Source organism: Micropterus dolomieu, linkage group LG07, assembly GCF_021292245.1.
Source record: "Micropterus dolomieu isolate WLL.071019.BEF.003 ecotype Adirondacks linkage group LG07, ASM2129224v1, whole genome shotgun sequence".
Lineage (NCBI taxonomy): Eukaryota > Metazoa > Chordata > Actinopteri > Centrarchiformes > Centrarchidae > Micropterus > Micropterus dolomieu.
Window position 1 is genome coordinate 827447 of NC_060156.1, and position 17650 is coordinate 845096.

Below are 17650 nucleotides of genomic sequence, written 5' to 3' on the forward strand. Positions count from 1 at the left end.
GTACACACACACTGCAGTACACAACCACAGGTACACCCACACTGCAGTTCACAACCACAGGTACACATACATACTGCAGTACACAACCACAGGTACACCCACACTGCATTACAAAACCAGAGGTACACACATACTGCAGTACACAACCACAGGTACACTCACACTGCAGTACAAAACCACAGGTACACACACATACTGCAGTACACAACCACAGGTACACACACATACTGCAGTACACAACCAGAGGTACACCCACACTGCAGTACACAACCACAGGTACACCCACATACTGCAGTACACAACCACAGGTACACCCACACTGCAGTAAACAACCACAGGTACACACACACTGCAGTACAAAAGCACAGGTACACACACATACTGCAGTACACAACCACAGGTACACACACACACTTCAGTACACAACCACAGGTACACCCACACTGCAGTACACAACCACAGGTACACCCACACTGCAGTAAACAACCACAGGTACACACACACTGCAGTACAAAAGCACAGGTACACACACATACTGCAGTACACAACCACAGGTACACACACACTGCAGTACACAACCACAGGTTCACTCACACTGCAGTACACAACCACAGGTACACCCACACTGCAGTACAAAAGCACAGGTACACACACACTGCAGTACACAACCACAGGTTCACTCACACTGCAGTATGTACACACAGAGGACTTCACGTTGCTGAATTCTTTCTCTCAGGAATCTGTCTCACGGCCGCTGGCCTCCTCCCATTGGCTCCGCCTCCTCCTACATGGAGGATCTCCAAGTGGGCGTGGTCAAGAATCTCCAGGGAGACGGCCACCAAGCATCAGTCGTCAACACGACCACGAGTGGAGCCGAAGCAGTTGAAAAGAACAGAAACTCCATCAACTACGAACGGCAGCAGGCTCAAGTAAAGTTCAGAGAGTGGGAAATTAAAAACAAATACTTTCTTTATGATATTTATTGATCTCTCTCTCTCCCTCTGTTTGTCTGTCAGAGTCAGGCTCGCTCGTTCACTTCAGACAGCAATGTGTCGACCACAGCTCTCCTGCCGCAGGCCACCGTCCTCTGCAGTATCTCCGAGTCTGAACACACCGGTGAGTCTCTCACACAGTAACACTATAATGTGTTGATATGTCTCAGAAAGCACACGATACATGCAGCAACTGAAATTTGAATTCTCCACTTTTTGCGTCAAGAAACAAAAACTATAGTGAAACTGACCTCTTGTTAGTCTGCCGGAACTACACTGAACAAAATTATAAAGGCAACCGTTTTTGTTTTTGCGCCCATTCATCATGAGCTGAACTCAAAGATCTAAGACTTTGTCTATGTACACAAAAGGCCTATTTCTCTAAAATATTGTTCACAAATCTGTCAAAATCTGTGTTAGTGAGCACTTCTCCTTTGCCCAGATAATCCATCCACCTCACAGGTGTGGCATATCAAGATGCTGATCAGACAGCATGGGTACTGCACAGGTGTGCCTTAGGCTGGCCACAATAAAAGGCCTTAGGCTGGCCACAATAAAAGGCCTTAGGCTGGCCACAATAAAAGGCCTTAGAAGAATCAGAATCAGAAGGAGCTTTATTGCCAAGTAGTGTTTTACAGACTTTGAGGCTAGACTTTGCTGTGGTGATAAGGTGCTACACGCAGACAAACATACAGTCAACATAAATAAATGTAGAAATATAATAAATATGGAATTGAAGAACAATGTTAATGATATACTGCACACCTGTGCAATACCCATGCTGTCTGATCATCATCTTGATGTGCCACACCTGTGAGGAGGATGGATTATCTCAGCAAAGGAGAAGTGCTCACTAACACAGATTTGTGAACAATATTTTAGAGAAATAAGCCTTTTGTGTACATAGAGAAAGTCTTAGATCTTTGTCTTCAGCTCATGATGAATGGGGGTAAAAACAAAAGTGTTGCCTTTATAATTTTGTTCAGTGTAGTTCCGGCAGACTAACAAGAGGTCAGTTTCACTATAGTTTTTGTATATTATTAGAGTATATCTATTTAGTGTCGGCCCACACAGATTAATATGAAATCCCAGTACTTGGTGATGAACGGTGCTGCCGTCATCGGTCACAACCTAAAACTCACACGAACACTAATGCAGGGGACGTTATTACAAGGAAATTACCAAAGTCTTTATTTTTTGTTTTTAGTGATCACTGTTTTTACCAAAGAAGTACACAAACAATTAGAACATATATTCTCATTTATTGATAAAAAATTATTTGTATTTGAGTTTGAACACCTAGTCTTACAGCCAACAGGCACCTGTTTTCAACCAAATACCAAACTAATGGAAATAAAAACCTGTCAACATCCTGGTCTCATACATTTTGGACTGACATCTGTTCATTCCAGCAGAATGCAAAGGAAAAGCCAGTGTGGACAGATATAAAGTTGATGTAATTAGCATTTTGAGATGGATCTGAATTGAAGCGTCCTCATTAACGTGCCCCTGCTGTCCTCCAGGTGGCGCTGTGCCCAGTGTGCCAGTCTGCCTGCAGCTGACAGAGGAAGACCTGGAGGCCCCCAAACTCAACCCCAAAGAGGTTTGATATTTTTGCTTTTTTCTCTTCAGACCACATCAGTCTACACACCCCACTAACATCTGCCAACATCTGTTTCTGTCTCTACAGGTTGATAAGAACTTGAGGGACAGTTCGGATGAAAACTTGATGGAACATTCACAGAAACAGTTTGGTTCAACAGAGCGACAAACTACCAACCTGCTGCACCTTCAAATCCTACAAACTGCAGAGGTACTACTCTTAATACACACTGATACTGATACTGAATACGCGACTACTCGCGGGTTCAGTACTTCTTAAACCTCTGTGAATTGCTTGTGTGGCTGCGATTGAATGTACGTAGTAACCTGAGATCTGCTCCTGTGATTCCTCTAGGCTAACAATCAGGGTGTACAGGGGAGTGTCGGTGGGGTTGATGCCCCTCTCTCAGCCTCCATCCACCCCCTCCCCAAACAGCAGAACCTGCCCCAGAGGCCCACTAGCCTCCACCTTCTCTCCCAAACCAAGGAGACCGCCTCGGCCTCTTCCCGACTTAAGCTAGGAAAGCTCAAGTCGAACCACAGACAGGTCAGTAGGATCTGATCTGATCGGGGGAAAAGACTTATCCTCCACCCAAAATCTGTCTTTAAAGAAACCAAAGTTCTGGAGGTCGTATCGGATGTCTTTTAGTCGTCTTGCTTCATCTGTTATTTTCGAGCCATCACTGAAGTTGTGAAAAATCTCCGTGATTGTGCGAGGGAAGCAAGCCCTCTAAGTTGTAGGCAGGGAGGGAGGGTTACTTTAAAAATGTAATCCGGTACTATTACTAATGACTTCTTGAAAAATGTAATCAGTAACTTAATCCAAGTACCGGAAAACAAAAGGAATGTAATCTGATTACTTTTAGTTACTTTTGGATTACTTCAATACCAAAAACACAAATAAAGACGAGAGTAACAAAGATGCCTGGTCTGCTCAGTGTATTTTTAAAGAAATATAATTATAAAATATCCCATTCCCATTAAATGAAAATCGATGTTTAAATGTTTTTATACGATGCCTTGCACTGGGCCTGTACGGCATATGGCAGGATCTGGACCATCAGTGACATAAAATGTTGTTTTGTATTTTAGAGTGTGTCCTTTCCTGGAAAACGATTTTAAAATGTTGATGAATCATCCTGCTCTGGGGGGCCTGGATTCATTTAGTGTCCAATGAAAAGCTTTCTTAATTTTTATGATGCTGCTGAAAAATATTGTTTCTGGGACCTGGCTCCACTGATTACTGAACAAAGCACAACTTTATTCACTGATTTTACTTAAACTGGATCGTATTTGATGGAAAATATTTCCTGGTCTTGTCTCTGATGTTCCCCAGCTGCTCTGCCTCAACTCTGTGATTTACGGAGTTCCTTTTTAAGCTTTACTTGTTGCTGTAGCAAGTCAGCTAACTGCTGCTAGCTAGCTGCCATTATCTAATAAACTCAGTTAGCCTGCAGCTAATGGCCAAATTAGCTCACTCTGCCCATACTATGAACTCGGAGCACCAGAGTGTGTGTTCAGGTTTACACCTTTACTCAAGCAATTCAAGGATTTGCATCAAGTTGGATTTTTGTAGTCCTGGAGACGTTCACCTAACTAGAACTCATCATCCGCGTTGTTCCTAACTTTTCATAGTAGCAATTTACGTTGTCATAGTCTGAAGAGCTTTGGTTAAACTCCATTCAGGTTCCAGTGTAGCATTGCTATATTTCTGATAAGAAAGTTGGAAAGGAGGCCTTTTGCTCCAAATCTGATCCATGTGAAGCTCCTTTCCTGAGCTTCTGATTTTCAAGTGTGAACTCCCTCACGCTCAATAATTTCTGTAAAACAAGGTCAAGCTAGCCTAGTGCTATTTGTAGCCTAAAGTTTGGGTTACCAACAGAAACTATACAACAAATTGGTCAAGTTCAGGTCCTCAGTGTGAAACTTATTACAACACTGATATTTGAATTGCCTCACTAATCCAGAATGTGCTGTATTTCAGGTGGAAACAGGTGTTGCTAAGATGAACACGGTGACAGTTGCCACAGCTGTAGAGCCCCACCTGGTAAACGCGGTGACCAACAACACGAGAGGCGGCGTTTCAAGTGGGAAACAAGTCCACCTTAGAATGGTCGCCAACAGCTACAGTGCGGGCGTCCCCACCCTGGTGACAAATGGGATGATAGGCGGAGGTCGAACCAATCCTGCAGGGCCGCAACTGGAGGAGGAGGACAAGATGGAGGGAGGGATAATCGAAGTAGAGGGGATGAACCTCCTCAACTCCAGTCCTGATGAACATGAACCACTGCTGAGGAGAGAACAGCCGCCCGCTGAGAGCGAACCCCTTCCTCATCTGCATTCTCATCAGCCACGACCCGGAAATGTCCTGACGGGTCGAGGCTCAAACTCCAACAACAACAACAATAGGATTGGGTTGGGATCAGACGTCAACATCCGGGGTGTAGAGGTTGAACCTGAAAGGAAAATTAGTTCAGAGGTCAACAGTCCTAAACCAGAGTCACACCTGGCAAGTCAGCAGGTCAGTGGATCCCCGGCTGCTGCTCCAGTTTCAAATCTGGAAAATAGAATTCTGCTTTCTGGTCCAGCAGGACTAGCTACACCTGGCCCTGCCCCAACACCACAGGGCCCTCCCACCGACCAGGATGGAAGTCAAAGCTCAGATACAGGCCCATGTGTCCAGAGAGCCCTTTTTGCAGAACCAGAATTGACCCCTCGGCCCGCCAGAAGCCCAGAGGGTCAACTGGTCCACCCAGCTGCACTACTCCCAGGCTGCAGAGATCCAGATCCTGGCTCAGCTCCAAGCTCAGCAAAAGCTCCAGGAGTGCTAGTTCCACAGGCCACAGGAACCCCAGCTCCACAAGCACAAGACCCAGCCAGGGGAACCTCAACCTCATCCTCAAACCCCGTAGTTTTAGATGCCCTGACCCTTTCTCCGGATATTCATGTCCTAAAAGCTCCAGTCTTGGAAGCTCCAGTCGTGAATCCAAAACCTTCACCTTTAGAGGTTCCAGCCTCAGAATATCCAGCTCCAGAAACTCCAGCTTTGGAATCTCGAGATTCAGAAACCACAGCTCTTGCAGAAGCCTCAACTCCAGAACCTGCAGCTCTACAAAGGCCAGCCTTAGGTCCACAAACTCTAGGTCTGCTGCGGTCCCAGATGGGCCCGGCCAAAGCCAAGAGGCCTGAACGCCCTTGTTCCCTGGATCTGTCCTCATCCTGCATCTCCTCAGGTGAGTTAAGATGTGAGAAGAAGGCGTGACATTCACTTGGCTCAACAACCAGAAAACTGAGTTTTCAATCAGCCGAATGGTGCTGGAAACTCAAGTTATGGCTGATGGCCGTCAATAGATGCCCAACACTGGATGAGTGTTGCCCATAGCGGGCGGCTTAATGTCGCAGTGCTCTTTGTGCTCAGTCAGACCAGCCATCTAAGAAATGTTGGTTGGATTGTTGAGATCAGGGCATTCCTTTGCAAAAACATCCACACACAGCTTTCAGGAATGTGCAGATTTGCCTTGGTGACCAATTGCAGGCCATCAAGTCAGTGTTGACCTTTGAAGGAACAGAGAGACAAAGAGTCCAAAGGGGAGGCAGTTATCATATTAGCTTTGTTGCGGCATCAAATTTAGCCTAAACTAGACGTAGAGGTCTGCAGAGAAAGTACAAGCTCCTAAACCAATATGTGTTTGACACCACCCGTGATCTTAATTCTCTAAAGGTATAAATATACAGATTTGTTTTCTGATTATGTTTTTTCCTCTCGTCTCTTCTACAGATGATGTTTCTCTGACAGAAAACGGCAGTCTGAGCGCTTCAGGAGAGAAAATAAAACGGCGTGTCAAGACTCCATACACCCTGAAAAAATGGCGTCCAGCCTCATTGGTTGTTTCCACAGACACAGCTCTCGACCCGGACTTTGAGTTCAACACCAGTGGCAGTAGCAACAGCCAGACCCATTTCTCTTCTGGTCTTTTTAGAGCAGGAAGCATTGGCATCCCAAAAATCAATCAGTCAAAATCCAGCATGGCTGTTTTTTTGGTAGGAGGTGGAGCCACGGCCACCACAACGTCCGAGCCTGATGGACTGACCTGCTTCTAAAGCTGTTTGATTAAAAGTTTCCTTTTATTTTCTTAAAGGAGAGCAGATTCATTTTGTTCACTTCTTTGTCTTCCTTCTCTTTTGTTGTGGAAAATGAAGATCACTGTCTGCCGCACCATTCAGCCTCCCCAGCACTAACCTGAACCTAACGATAAATTGGAGGCATAGGAAATGACTCACCGCAAAATGCTCCCAGGCCACAGCATTGATTACATTTTGACAGAAGTCACCGGACATGAAATCAAACAGGAACTGTTTATGAGATTTCAAAAAGGAGATTTGGATTCCTTGTTGTAGCCACATTTTCTTGATTGAGCTGGACACTTTTTGAAGGATTGCTGCTGAAAAGCCCAGTCCTGTGACCATTTGACCTCGGACTTTCAACCATGTTTAGCGCAAATGCCAATGATGTCCAAAAATATATTTATGTTGGTGGTGAAGTGAGGGAATTCTCCAACCTCAAGATGACAGGCTCCTGTAGCAAGTAGTCTTGTGGCTTGTGGATATGGTCAGATGTTCATAGGTATAGGTGACCCTACCTTGGTGGTAAAGCAAAGGAAGTCCCTTTTTTAGTAGATATTTGGACTGTAACTCATTATGTGGCTAGTGGGTGTGGCTAGTAGAGCCCGACCGATATGAGATTTCGATATTTGAGGATTTTAAAATCGCCTGATATCGGCCGATATTCTTTTCCCCTTATTTTAAGAAACGCATAACATAATAACGATAAACAGGGCTCTCCTACACAAATAATGCAAATAATTATGCAGTAGTTATTACCTTACATATAACCTGCCACAATAACATCTAGTTTTTCACCTGCACTCTATATATTCTATCCAAAGCTACAGAAACGATTTCCTAACACACTTCTGGCTCCATGATACAGTGATGCAGAGGAAACGCTGCCATTTAATTAATCTAATACTACATGACTGTCTACAACGAGGACCTGTGTTAGATACTCAGCTCATGTTTTATCATTTCTGACACGCCGACGGTAACTAGAGACACTACAGTTTGATCGCTCATTAATGTTAGCCTCCTCCACTGATAAACACGGCGTTAGCTTTGTGGCTAACTTAGCAACAAGCAGCATTAGCTGCTGTTGGCGTTGTTAGAAAAGAAATAAATTGGAGAGAAATGAGAGGTCCGGTCGCTAGAACTGCCAAACTGTTTCAGAAACAAATCTACATTCATGTTTGTCATCGGTAGACTGCGGTCAGCTGATCAGCTGTTCTGTGGTGCTGCAGTGTTGTTAACAGAGGAGCTGCAACGCTCCCTCTGGTGGGCAAACTATGCAACACTCATGATCTGAGGGAAGGAGCCGACTGTCTGTTTCTCTTTTGTAATAGTCATATCGGCTGTTACAAACACCGATGCAGATACATCTGCAAGTAGCTTATATTGGCCGATAATATCTGCAAAGCGGCCAATCGGTCGGGCTCTAGTGGCTAGTGGGTGGCAGGTGTAGCGCTTACCCAAGATGTTCAAAATGCAGACACCCCTCCCATTGCTGGTGAAGTGAGCACATTCCCTGACTTCTAAACGACTCCTGTTGCAACTAGTCTTGTGGCTGGCGGATATGGCCAGCTGCTTGTGTGTATGGCCTTAAAACTTACCTGAGGACTGAATTGGACCGAGACTTTAAAATCTCTTTGAGTTGATAGTGAGGTTAAGGAAGCTCCTTGCTGGTGGAAATTTGGGCGCCTGCTATGATTCAGCTTGTGGCTAGCTGAAGTGCTCAGTGGCTAGTCAGTGTCATCAGAGAGGATTGGGGCAAGTCAGTAGTCATATATTCTAAAGCACTTTAAAAGTTAGTGTTGTAGGGAATTAACAAACCATATCAAGGACACCTTGTGCAATTACAATAGTAACAGTCACACTTGTCTAAGAAATGCTTTGTTTTCTGTGTCTTTGTACAGCGGTTTATATCATTTGAGGAGCCGGTTTTGCTTTAAACTTTTACTCTAGCTATGCAGTCAGCTCATGATGCCTCCTGTTGACAACGTGTTTAGCTCAGATGTATCAACAGATTGACGACATTACTGTTGGAGGGTCTCTATTCATCTAATTTGCACTTTTTTTTATGAAGCAGTCTCAACCCCCATGTTAGGGCTGCAAGGACAGAACATCTGGAGAAAGGAGAAGAAACCATCAGCCTTTTCGCCTGTCTAACCTCGGCCACGAACAACCTCCTCAGGTAACCTTAGAAGGTAAAGAAAGATCAGACTGTCAGAAGAAAGAAGGTGAAGGACAGAGTTGATCCAACAGACAAAATAGGCCTTCGAACAACTCCAAAGCTGTCTTATTTACATGTTGTGTTGTGTTAGTCAACGATCCATCCTGAGTCAGTTGGATTGTAGGCGTAGCACAGTGAGCTGCCGGTTTATTAGGTCCAGTCGTACAATTTAAAGGTCGATGTATGCTTCAAATTAAATGCTAGTCTAACAACTTCTATCAGTGTGTTGGAAAGTAACCAAATTTGGATTTAAAGATGTTCTTATTCAGACTTTTCTGTAAACTCTGTCTCATTATAATGCAGCCGTTGAGAGCAGCAGTTACCTCTGGTGGACACTTTTAGGGTCGCCAACGTGCAGAGTTGGTCTAGTAAATTCAGTTTATAATTGATCCACAGCACTTTATTTTAGTGTAACAAACCTGGACCAACCTGCTCGCCATCGACCAGGTGTTAGAGACGCTGAAAATTAGTTCTTTAATTTTGAATTAATTCCAAACGTGACGCTTGGTGTATGAGACATGCCGTCTGACAAGTGGATCTTTATCATTTATATTTATATGTTAATATTTACAAGGTATATACATAATAATAATAATAGAAGTAGTAGTTGTAGTAGAACATTTTTAAAATGTCAGATTTTTTAATAGAGTTTGGTGTGACATGTTTATAAACAAAAGAAACAGGAGGAATTGGTGAGATAATGACTTAGGACTGAATTGAACTGTCACCGTTTTTCTTAAATTTTATTTCTATTTGTTATTGTTTTGTTGTTTTTATAACAAAGTGACTGTTAATTCATAGTTACATTCACTGGACATTTAAAATGGTTTTTTTTGAATGGCTGATTTTATAAATGCCAAGTTGTAAAATCTTAGATTTCTACATGTATGTATGTGACAAACCTAACTGCTCGTTTGTGTAACTGCAGTAAGTTAACTTATTACCATTTAGTAATCCTTACGCACTTTATTTCTTGCACTTTTGTAAAATCCGTATTTTATTTTTCTGTTTATTGTTCTAAATTTGAGTTTAGTTTTCACATGAATTAAGGAGCAAAAACAAATATTTTTTCTCTTCTTACTGCTCACCCACACTGTCAACAGCAACATAAATATTATTATACTCTTATTATTCTGTTAAGATGCCTTTACGATGTATTTATGTTTTGTTATTTTTGTATTTTCTACTGTTTGTACTGTTTTTAGATATGCTAATGTGTACATATGGACGTGCCCTGAGAATTATTTGTTTTACATCATGGCATTTGTGAAGGCATGCGTGACTTAGCTCAGAGCTAACTGTACTTTAGAACCAGGGCTAAGTGTAGATCTGGTTTAGGGAGCTAATTCTACAACCAGAAGACTTTAACTTGTTTGGAACCAGGGATAACCGACACTGATTTAAATCCATAGATAGTTGGTCAAACTATTATTTCCCACACTTAGAATTTAGCTATGGTTGTCAGCTAGCCCTGGTTTAGCTAGTTCTGGTTCAGGTAGAGTTTGCTAACTAGCCCTGCTCCGAAAGCTTCTTTATCACCATTTAGGCGTCACACTATCTGAGAATGATTTGAGAACTTCAGGTGTGTTCAGACTGAGTACAAAACAAATTTTCACCAGACATCATTTAACAAATGCAATGTTTCTTCAATGTACGACATTACAGATATTGGCTTTATTTATAACTTTCTAAATAAGCTAGCTAGCTAATACAGCCTCAAACTGTTAAGTCGTAGTCGTTCAGAGTTAAAGTTTCCCATAAACACCAGACACACACTCAACATACAGTAATAGCATGCTAGCTGGCTAATTCTCATCTAATTTGGGGTCTGATAAACAATGAATTCATCAAATTCAGTGCATGGCGCTATTTTACAAGCTACTGTAGCTGTCAGATTTCGCAGTTTTTTATTGGACCGCAGCCATCAAGGCTTTTGTCATGCGGGAGCCGGCGTGTTTTTATCTAAAGTTGGTTGGAAACCTGGGTATCCGAACCTGAACACACTGTTATTTTCCTCTGGTCTATCAGAGTCAAACAGCTTTGGCGTTAGCTCGACTTTTTAACTGAAGCAGAAACATTTTCAACTTGTGCTTTTTCACCACAATTTTTTCTTTGACTTTATAACATTATATACAATTACACAGCCTATTCTCATCTCCAGAGCGTCAAATAGCAACGCTTTGTCACGTCTTTCGACATCTGGTACCAACGCCCATGGCACCCCTTAGCGCCATTGTTCAACGCTACTAGTACTACTATAAATAACAGAAAAGTCAGAGTAAAGAGATGTTTGGGGTGGACGGGTGGGACAAAAACTGGACTTTAAACCAGGAGACCAGTGTTTGTTTCCCTTGTGAAACAAAAAGTCAACCTGGTTATTGATATTATGTAAGTTAGGTAAGTTACTTTAAGCCAAACCATGATCTTTTCCTAAACTTAAGCAAACTGCCATGTTAACCACTAGTTTTATTTTGAAAGTCTAACCGGGTGTTATGTATTTATTCTTGCTAACTTGACCGCGGAGCCCTACACGTACAAAAATGAAGGGTACCCAGGGCGTTAGAAAGTGATGCCTTGGGGTGAGAACGGGTTGAATTAAACCCTCTCTAAACTTTGGTTTGTCTGGAGTCTGAAAACACATTTAGCCAAAATCCGTTCAGGGTGAACTTTTATCTTGGCGATAATGCTGAACTAAAAATGTGCCAGAAAACGTCTCTAATGGTGGATTACCCCTTTAAAGTCATTTACTGTAGCTTATATAGTTCGCTCAATAAATAGGATCTACATGTCATCTGTATTACTACATTTATGATGAACATATTTTTGCCTCCTGCATGAAACATCACACCACTAAAATGGTATTTATATTATTTCTGATGTCTCTTCAGCTGTCAGAAGCTCTGTAACTCTGCTTGAGTTACTGTATAATATTGTCCACAGTACAGATGCAGTACAGATTCGCGACGGGGCGTCTCTTCCACGGCTAACAGTGTGTATTGTAGATTTAAAAAACCCATAATATTTAACTGAAGTTTAGCTGCTGTTTGTCCTCTGCTACCCGATGACTCTGGGACGCTTGAATTTCCCAGTCTGTTGTTGGATATTCTGTGTATTTCTTTGGCTATCATGTGTATTTATGTATGATAGTTTTGACTTTCCTGTAGTGTAAGTACTCTGTATACATTATTACACATTGTATACTTTCATATGGGACCAATTACCACCGCTGTATACTGTTAGTGTTGTAATCTGCAAGCTCCAAAGTCACAATCCTTCTCACGGTTAACACACAGCACTCACACAAAGCATGCTGTACAATCCTACAGATTATGAATCAACTTTGGTGGTTCATACAAAGAGTTTCATCCCAACATGTTGTAATATCCACGTAGAGGACATAAAAATATCACAAGCTTAAGTTCATCATTGAATAAAGTGCAGAGGATCCAGCGTGTCCAAGTGTTTAATTTATAGTAATAACTTTACTGCCGTATCATCTGGTGTAATGTTTGCTTTCTAATTCAGTGTGAATTAGAGAGTAGTGGTAGTTGTTGTGGTTGTAGTAGCGGAAGTAGTTTTAATAATAATACCTTTAAGTAAAATTGTGGGAATGGTGGAAAACTGAAGCAGTAAAAAGCAACAAAAGAACTACAACGTGCACTTCAGTTAATACTTTAGATTATTAAGTATTCGTCAGTACTGTGTCTTTGTTGTAGTAATTTGAAATACACACAACCACATGCAGACATATGCCACACTGAATAACGGATCCTTCCTGTTTGTAACCTATTGTACACTCTTATGTAAGAGGCGTGTGCATTTAGCTGCAAGCAGGAAACTGTCCGATTTTTTAAATGGAGTTTGGTTTGACATTCTTTTTAAACGAGGTACAAGGTAGGTTTATTTGTCACAGTAGTAAAATTAAGTTTTTAACTCCCTTCTGCTATGTAGTATGAAGCATTTGGTTTTGTTGTTGTTTTATTATTGTAAAGGAACTGAATAATAACAAAAAAAGATTATTATTAATAAGGTGTCTCTATAAGATGGAGTAAAAATGTCAGATTATTAAATGCAGTTTAGAGGGACGTTCTTGAATTGGAAATTAGGGATTCTATAGTTCCATAGTGTTTCCTTAACATATGATGCTATGAAATTAACAGTTCATGTTTACCTAAGGTTGAAGTCTGGTGCTTTTCCTTATTATTCCTTATTATATTAATTTATGTGTAATAATTTCCACCACCACTGATACAGACACACATATAAGTGAGTAACTTCAATTATTATTGAAAGGACAGCCTGTTTCTAATGAATGCCAGTGTTTCTGTCAGCAACCCTAAACACACAGAAGAACCAGACTACTACTAAATATTTTTAAAAGCAAGTACTTTTGTACTTTGACACAAGTAGAAATTTAAATATAAGACTACTGTGGAGTAATATTTAGCAATATCTGTACTTTTATACAAGTAGAGGATTTGTGTACTTTGTGTCCACTACGGTTGTTGGTACGTTAATGCGTATTGATTTTAGATGTGAAAAACATGCCGAATTGAAGAGTAAAACATTTCAATGTGTGCCAGTTATTAACATGTTCATATACAGAGTGTGAACATTAAGAGAGAGGCAGGAGAACCTTAAACCCGCTGGATTTATACATAGAGTTTGGTGCGAGACGAACCGACGGCGTCCTCAGAGGGTCAAAACGGCCGAGCCTGTAGTAAAAAACGCGAGCGGCGCTTGGTGCGAGCGGAAGAGGAGGGAGGCGACAGACTGAAGACGAGGGCGAGTAGACTCGTTTTCATTTCCCTCTCTCATATAAATGTCTCAGCTGAGCCGCTCAGTCTGCGGGCAGCGAGAGCAGCTAACGGCAGCTAACGGCAGCTAGCATCAAGCTAACTGCCGGAGCAGCGCTGTGTAGCGTCGTTAGCTTTATGCTAACACGTTAGCCCAACATGGCGGAGTAACAAACTAACTGAAACATGTAAAAACGGTCAGAGTTTTAGTGTTGAGGTAATTTTTCTCAGGTTATAAACGACATAAAGAAGTGCAGGGTTTACTGAACCGGAATAAGTTCTGCCTCTGATGAAGGAGCCGACATATTTAAAAAAAAAATACCAGACCTGATTCAGATGATCAATGATTTTACTTGCGTGTCGTTTTACAGTTCAGTAAATCTCTTCCACCCTCAAATAATGGCAGAGTTAACGTCGTTTGACTTGTTGATTTAATTTTCTCCGGTTGTAATTGTACATACACCAGCCCTGTCTGGTTTAATATATTATAATTATATTTAAATAAACAGTTTGTAAGTGAGGGCAGAGAGTTTGACACTGAGCAGAGGTGATTAAATCTGCAGCCACACATCTGTTCCGGTCCAACAGGCGCTTAAGCTGTTTGAAATCACTTGTTTTATTTAAATGAAGCGGACACGGTGCTGCAGAACCAGGCGCAGTTTGTCTGAAAGTTTTTATTAGGGCTGAATAATTCAATGAAAGTTTATCTAAATCACAATCTGGCCTACTGCATGTTTCAAATGGCAGGAGGTGCCTACAAATCATCTTCTGGTTCAGATCCTGTAAACACCACAATCATTTAAATTTGTATTTCAATTGGGGCTGGGCAATAAAACAATAATGATAATTATTGCAATATAATTATGCGCAATATCAATATAATAAATTTCATTATATCGTCAATGAATAATTGTTTTAATTCATTTGAATCACGGACAAATTAGCACTTAATTTTTCTATTAAAAAACTTTTGTTGAAAAAAGATTAATCATATTTGTAGTAAAAAAAAATAGTTTTGAATGTTCTGCCTCAGATTTGTGAAGCGATCCACTTTTTGTCATCAACTGTTTGTCACATTCTGACCATAAAGAAAAGTTGAACCACATAATTAACCATCTGGTTTCTTCAATTTTCACTCAGGAGCAAAAATCTGCCTTTAAACTTGAAAGAAATAATGATTTAACATCTATCGTGATAAGTATCGATCTCAAACAATATGAAATGTTTTTATCGTGACTACATTTTTGGCCGTATCGTCCAGCCCTAATTTCAATGAAAATTAGAATAGTGATGTAAAAATGACCGTTCCCTCTAATGCCGCAAATCAGATCGCAATATCAGTCAAAATAATTATAATTAGATATTTCTCCTATCTATAAAAATCAAAACTTTTGTTGTGTGGGGGGGTATTTCTGCTGCCTGTCCTTCATTTTTGACTATTTTCATCAAAACTTTAACGTTTTCATCAGCAGAAGTTTACGTGTTTACAAACATCAAAATCCCGGTTAGATTTTAGTTAGTTACCCAAAAATGATCTTTAACATGACCTCTGTTATGATCAATCTGTCAGCGCTGTGAGGACACAGATCTCCGGACATCGTACAGAAGAAAACACTGTCCTTTACTGCAGTAGTCGCTGTTTAAATCAAACTAATGTGTGAAAGCTGCAACTGATCAATGAACAACCATCTGTCATGTTGTGATTGATCACACCGTAGTGATCAGGCTGGAGGAGATGATGGTGAGGACGACTGTGCAGCAGCTCAAACAAGTAAATGTAGTTTAAAGGGACTTTTTCAGTATTAATAGTCTGAATGTGTTTGACAGAATTTCATTGAATTAGAAATGAGATTTTTTAATGTTAAATATATGTCTAAAAATGTAAAGTCAGTTTGAACCGGGAAAAAAAAGAATAATTATTACGGGGTCAGACTGTGGCTCTATAATCAAAGCTACATGAGTAAACTGTGTTTTCTCTGTTTGATAAATATTTTCATCTTCTGTTATTTCCACCTGCACTTTGTCCCGTCAGGTTACGGCTGAATAAATGAATATACTTTACGATGTAACGTAGGAGAGTTCAAGCACTTTATCATTCTTTAAGGAAATTCAAGTCTGCTAAATTGATGAAGGCTTCTTTTTTTCTTATCCCCTCACATGCGCTTCCATCAACAAACTCACAGTTGATTGCACTGATTCTGATCAGCTGTTCTGGAGCTCAGAGTTTGTAAAGTTTGTACAATCACGATGCCTGCTCCACGTCGTGATGTCTGTCAGCCATCGCCGATGGACGATGGCGTCGTCTGTCGGCCAAAAGTGGGCTACCGGATCTCTTTTCAAGGAACCAAAAGGTTCCTTCAGCCCACTGTTGTGTGCGTTTCCACCGTGGACCTGTGAAGATCAGGCAGATTAACCAGCTGACGTAGGCTGTAGGCCTGCACGCCCTACACAGCGATGCACAGGCATCATTATTTGTATCCATGCTGGAACTCTCCTACATTTGTAAATGAACATCAGATTTGATGGAATATAATGAAAAACTACAGGCTGTGTTTGACCATTAAAGCAGCTATTTTTGTGTGGGGGTGTCATGAAGAGGCACACGGTAAAGTTCGTCACACATTTAATAACAAACTGGATAAAACCATCAAGTTCTTAAAGTAACTCCAGCACAGAGAAAGCAGCACAAAAATAAAACAGTTTGGAAGGTTATTAAAACATTTTCAGCCGGCAGGAGCTGCACATCAGCTGCAGCATCACGCCTGTGTCGCCTGAGCGTCGCAGGAACGGGATGTTTAACGAGCTTTATTACCTGCTGTAATCAGCTGTTCAGCTTGTTTTGGAGAGGAGGAGACTTCAGCTCTGAGGAAAAACCTCCTGACTGATTAAAACTTCAAACAACAACTCAGGACCCAGTATGTAGCTCAACTCCATCAGCTGTTCGCTGTAGACACACCGCTGCACGGCTGCTGTTTCCGAACAACACATTTAATGCTGAATCTCAGGCGACGGCGGCGAGACTCGTGCGGCTCTCTGACTGCTGGTTGTGATTTACTGGTTTGCAAACAACGGCGGAAAAAAGAGCAGCAGTCGTAGAAAAACAGTCGACATTCTCCAGTTAAAGCCAGTAGCCTCTACTCGCCCATTCAGAAATTCACTGCAGGGCAAGCCCCGCCCCCCCAAAGTACTGGTACTTTTGGAATGTACAACCCCCGAGCAGGGACCTTTTGGGGGGTAAAGACACCAGAACTACATGTAGACCCTGGTCCCTCTGGTGGAAACCTCCTTCAAAGGTTTCTAGTGCCGGGGTATAATTCCTTTGGTCGAAGCGCAGCTTTACTAAATAAAGACCACGTGTTCTGTCTTCTGAAATGAAGGTGGTGATGTCACACAGACATGTGACTGAGTTACCATGGAGACTGAGGCCGACAGAAACACCGCTGCTGGACCTGATCAGGTGAGTCGGACTGACGCTACCTGGCCGCTTGCAGCAGAGAGGACGTCCTCTTGTTCTTGTTTCATTAAGGAAGGGCAGTAACACGTGACTGGGATTGAAAATGAGGTGGATTGGGACAACTGGAAGATTCTGGTTAAAGTCAAGGGTTTAATCAACCAAGACAGTGCGTTTGCACAAGAAAATACAACAAAAAGAGGCTATAAAGGTGCTGACAAATGAACAAAACAAAATGAAACAAAAGAGGGTCTTATCCAAAGACAGTTACTTAGCTCATAAACACAGTAAAGAACAAAAGGATCAGCCGCCTCAGAGACTAGAGCCATCCCTCAGAGACCTCCCCTCAAGGTCTAGGGCCTCCCCTCAGAGAGTAGGGACCCTCCCCTCAGGGTCTAGGACCTCTCCTCAGAGAGTAGGGACCTCCTGTTGGGTCTAGAGCCTCCCCTCAGATACTAGGGCCCCC

The 17650-nt window shown here is 41.8% G+C and overlaps 2 protein-coding genes across 5 annotated transcripts in view; both read left to right on the forward strand.

Moving 5' to 3' along the window:
• The window catches only part of LOC123974005 (bone morphogenetic protein receptor type-2-like), a 32237-nt gene extending 19846 nt beyond the window's left edge, over window positions 1-12391 (forward strand). The window contains exons 12-18 of the mRNA XM_046054418.1: window positions 737-929; window positions 1017-1116; window positions 2516-2595; window positions 2683-2805; window positions 2950-3141; window positions 4579-5827; window positions 6373-12391. Of these exons, the coding sequence (XP_045910374.1) occupies window positions 737-929; window positions 1017-1116; window positions 2516-2595; window positions 2683-2805; window positions 2950-3141; window positions 4579-5827; window positions 6373-6695 (2260 nt within the window). The 3' untranslated portion in view covers window positions 6696-12391. The remainder of the gene's footprint in view (window positions 1-736; window positions 930-1016; window positions 1117-2515; window positions 2596-2682; window positions 2806-2949; window positions 3142-4578; window positions 5828-6372) is intronic.
• Window positions 12392-13139: 748 nt separating this feature from the next.
• The window catches only part of LOC123974055 (calcium-responsive transcription factor-like), a 20644-nt gene continuing 16133 nt past the window's right edge, over window positions 13140-17650 (forward strand). The window contains exons 1-2 of one of the 4 annotated variants that reach the window (XM_046054479.1): window positions 13140-13203; window positions 17111-17190. In XM_046054479.1, coding sequence (XP_045910435.1) covers window positions 17146-17190 — 45 coding nt within the window. In that variant the 5' untranslated portion in view covers window positions 13140-13203; window positions 17111-17145. Of the gene's footprint in view, window positions 13204-13621; window positions 13723-14833; window positions 15505-17110; window positions 17191-17650 lie in introns of those variants that run through there. The other 3 variants (XM_046054475.1, XM_046054477.1, XM_046054478.1) reach the window with 3 other exon arrangements.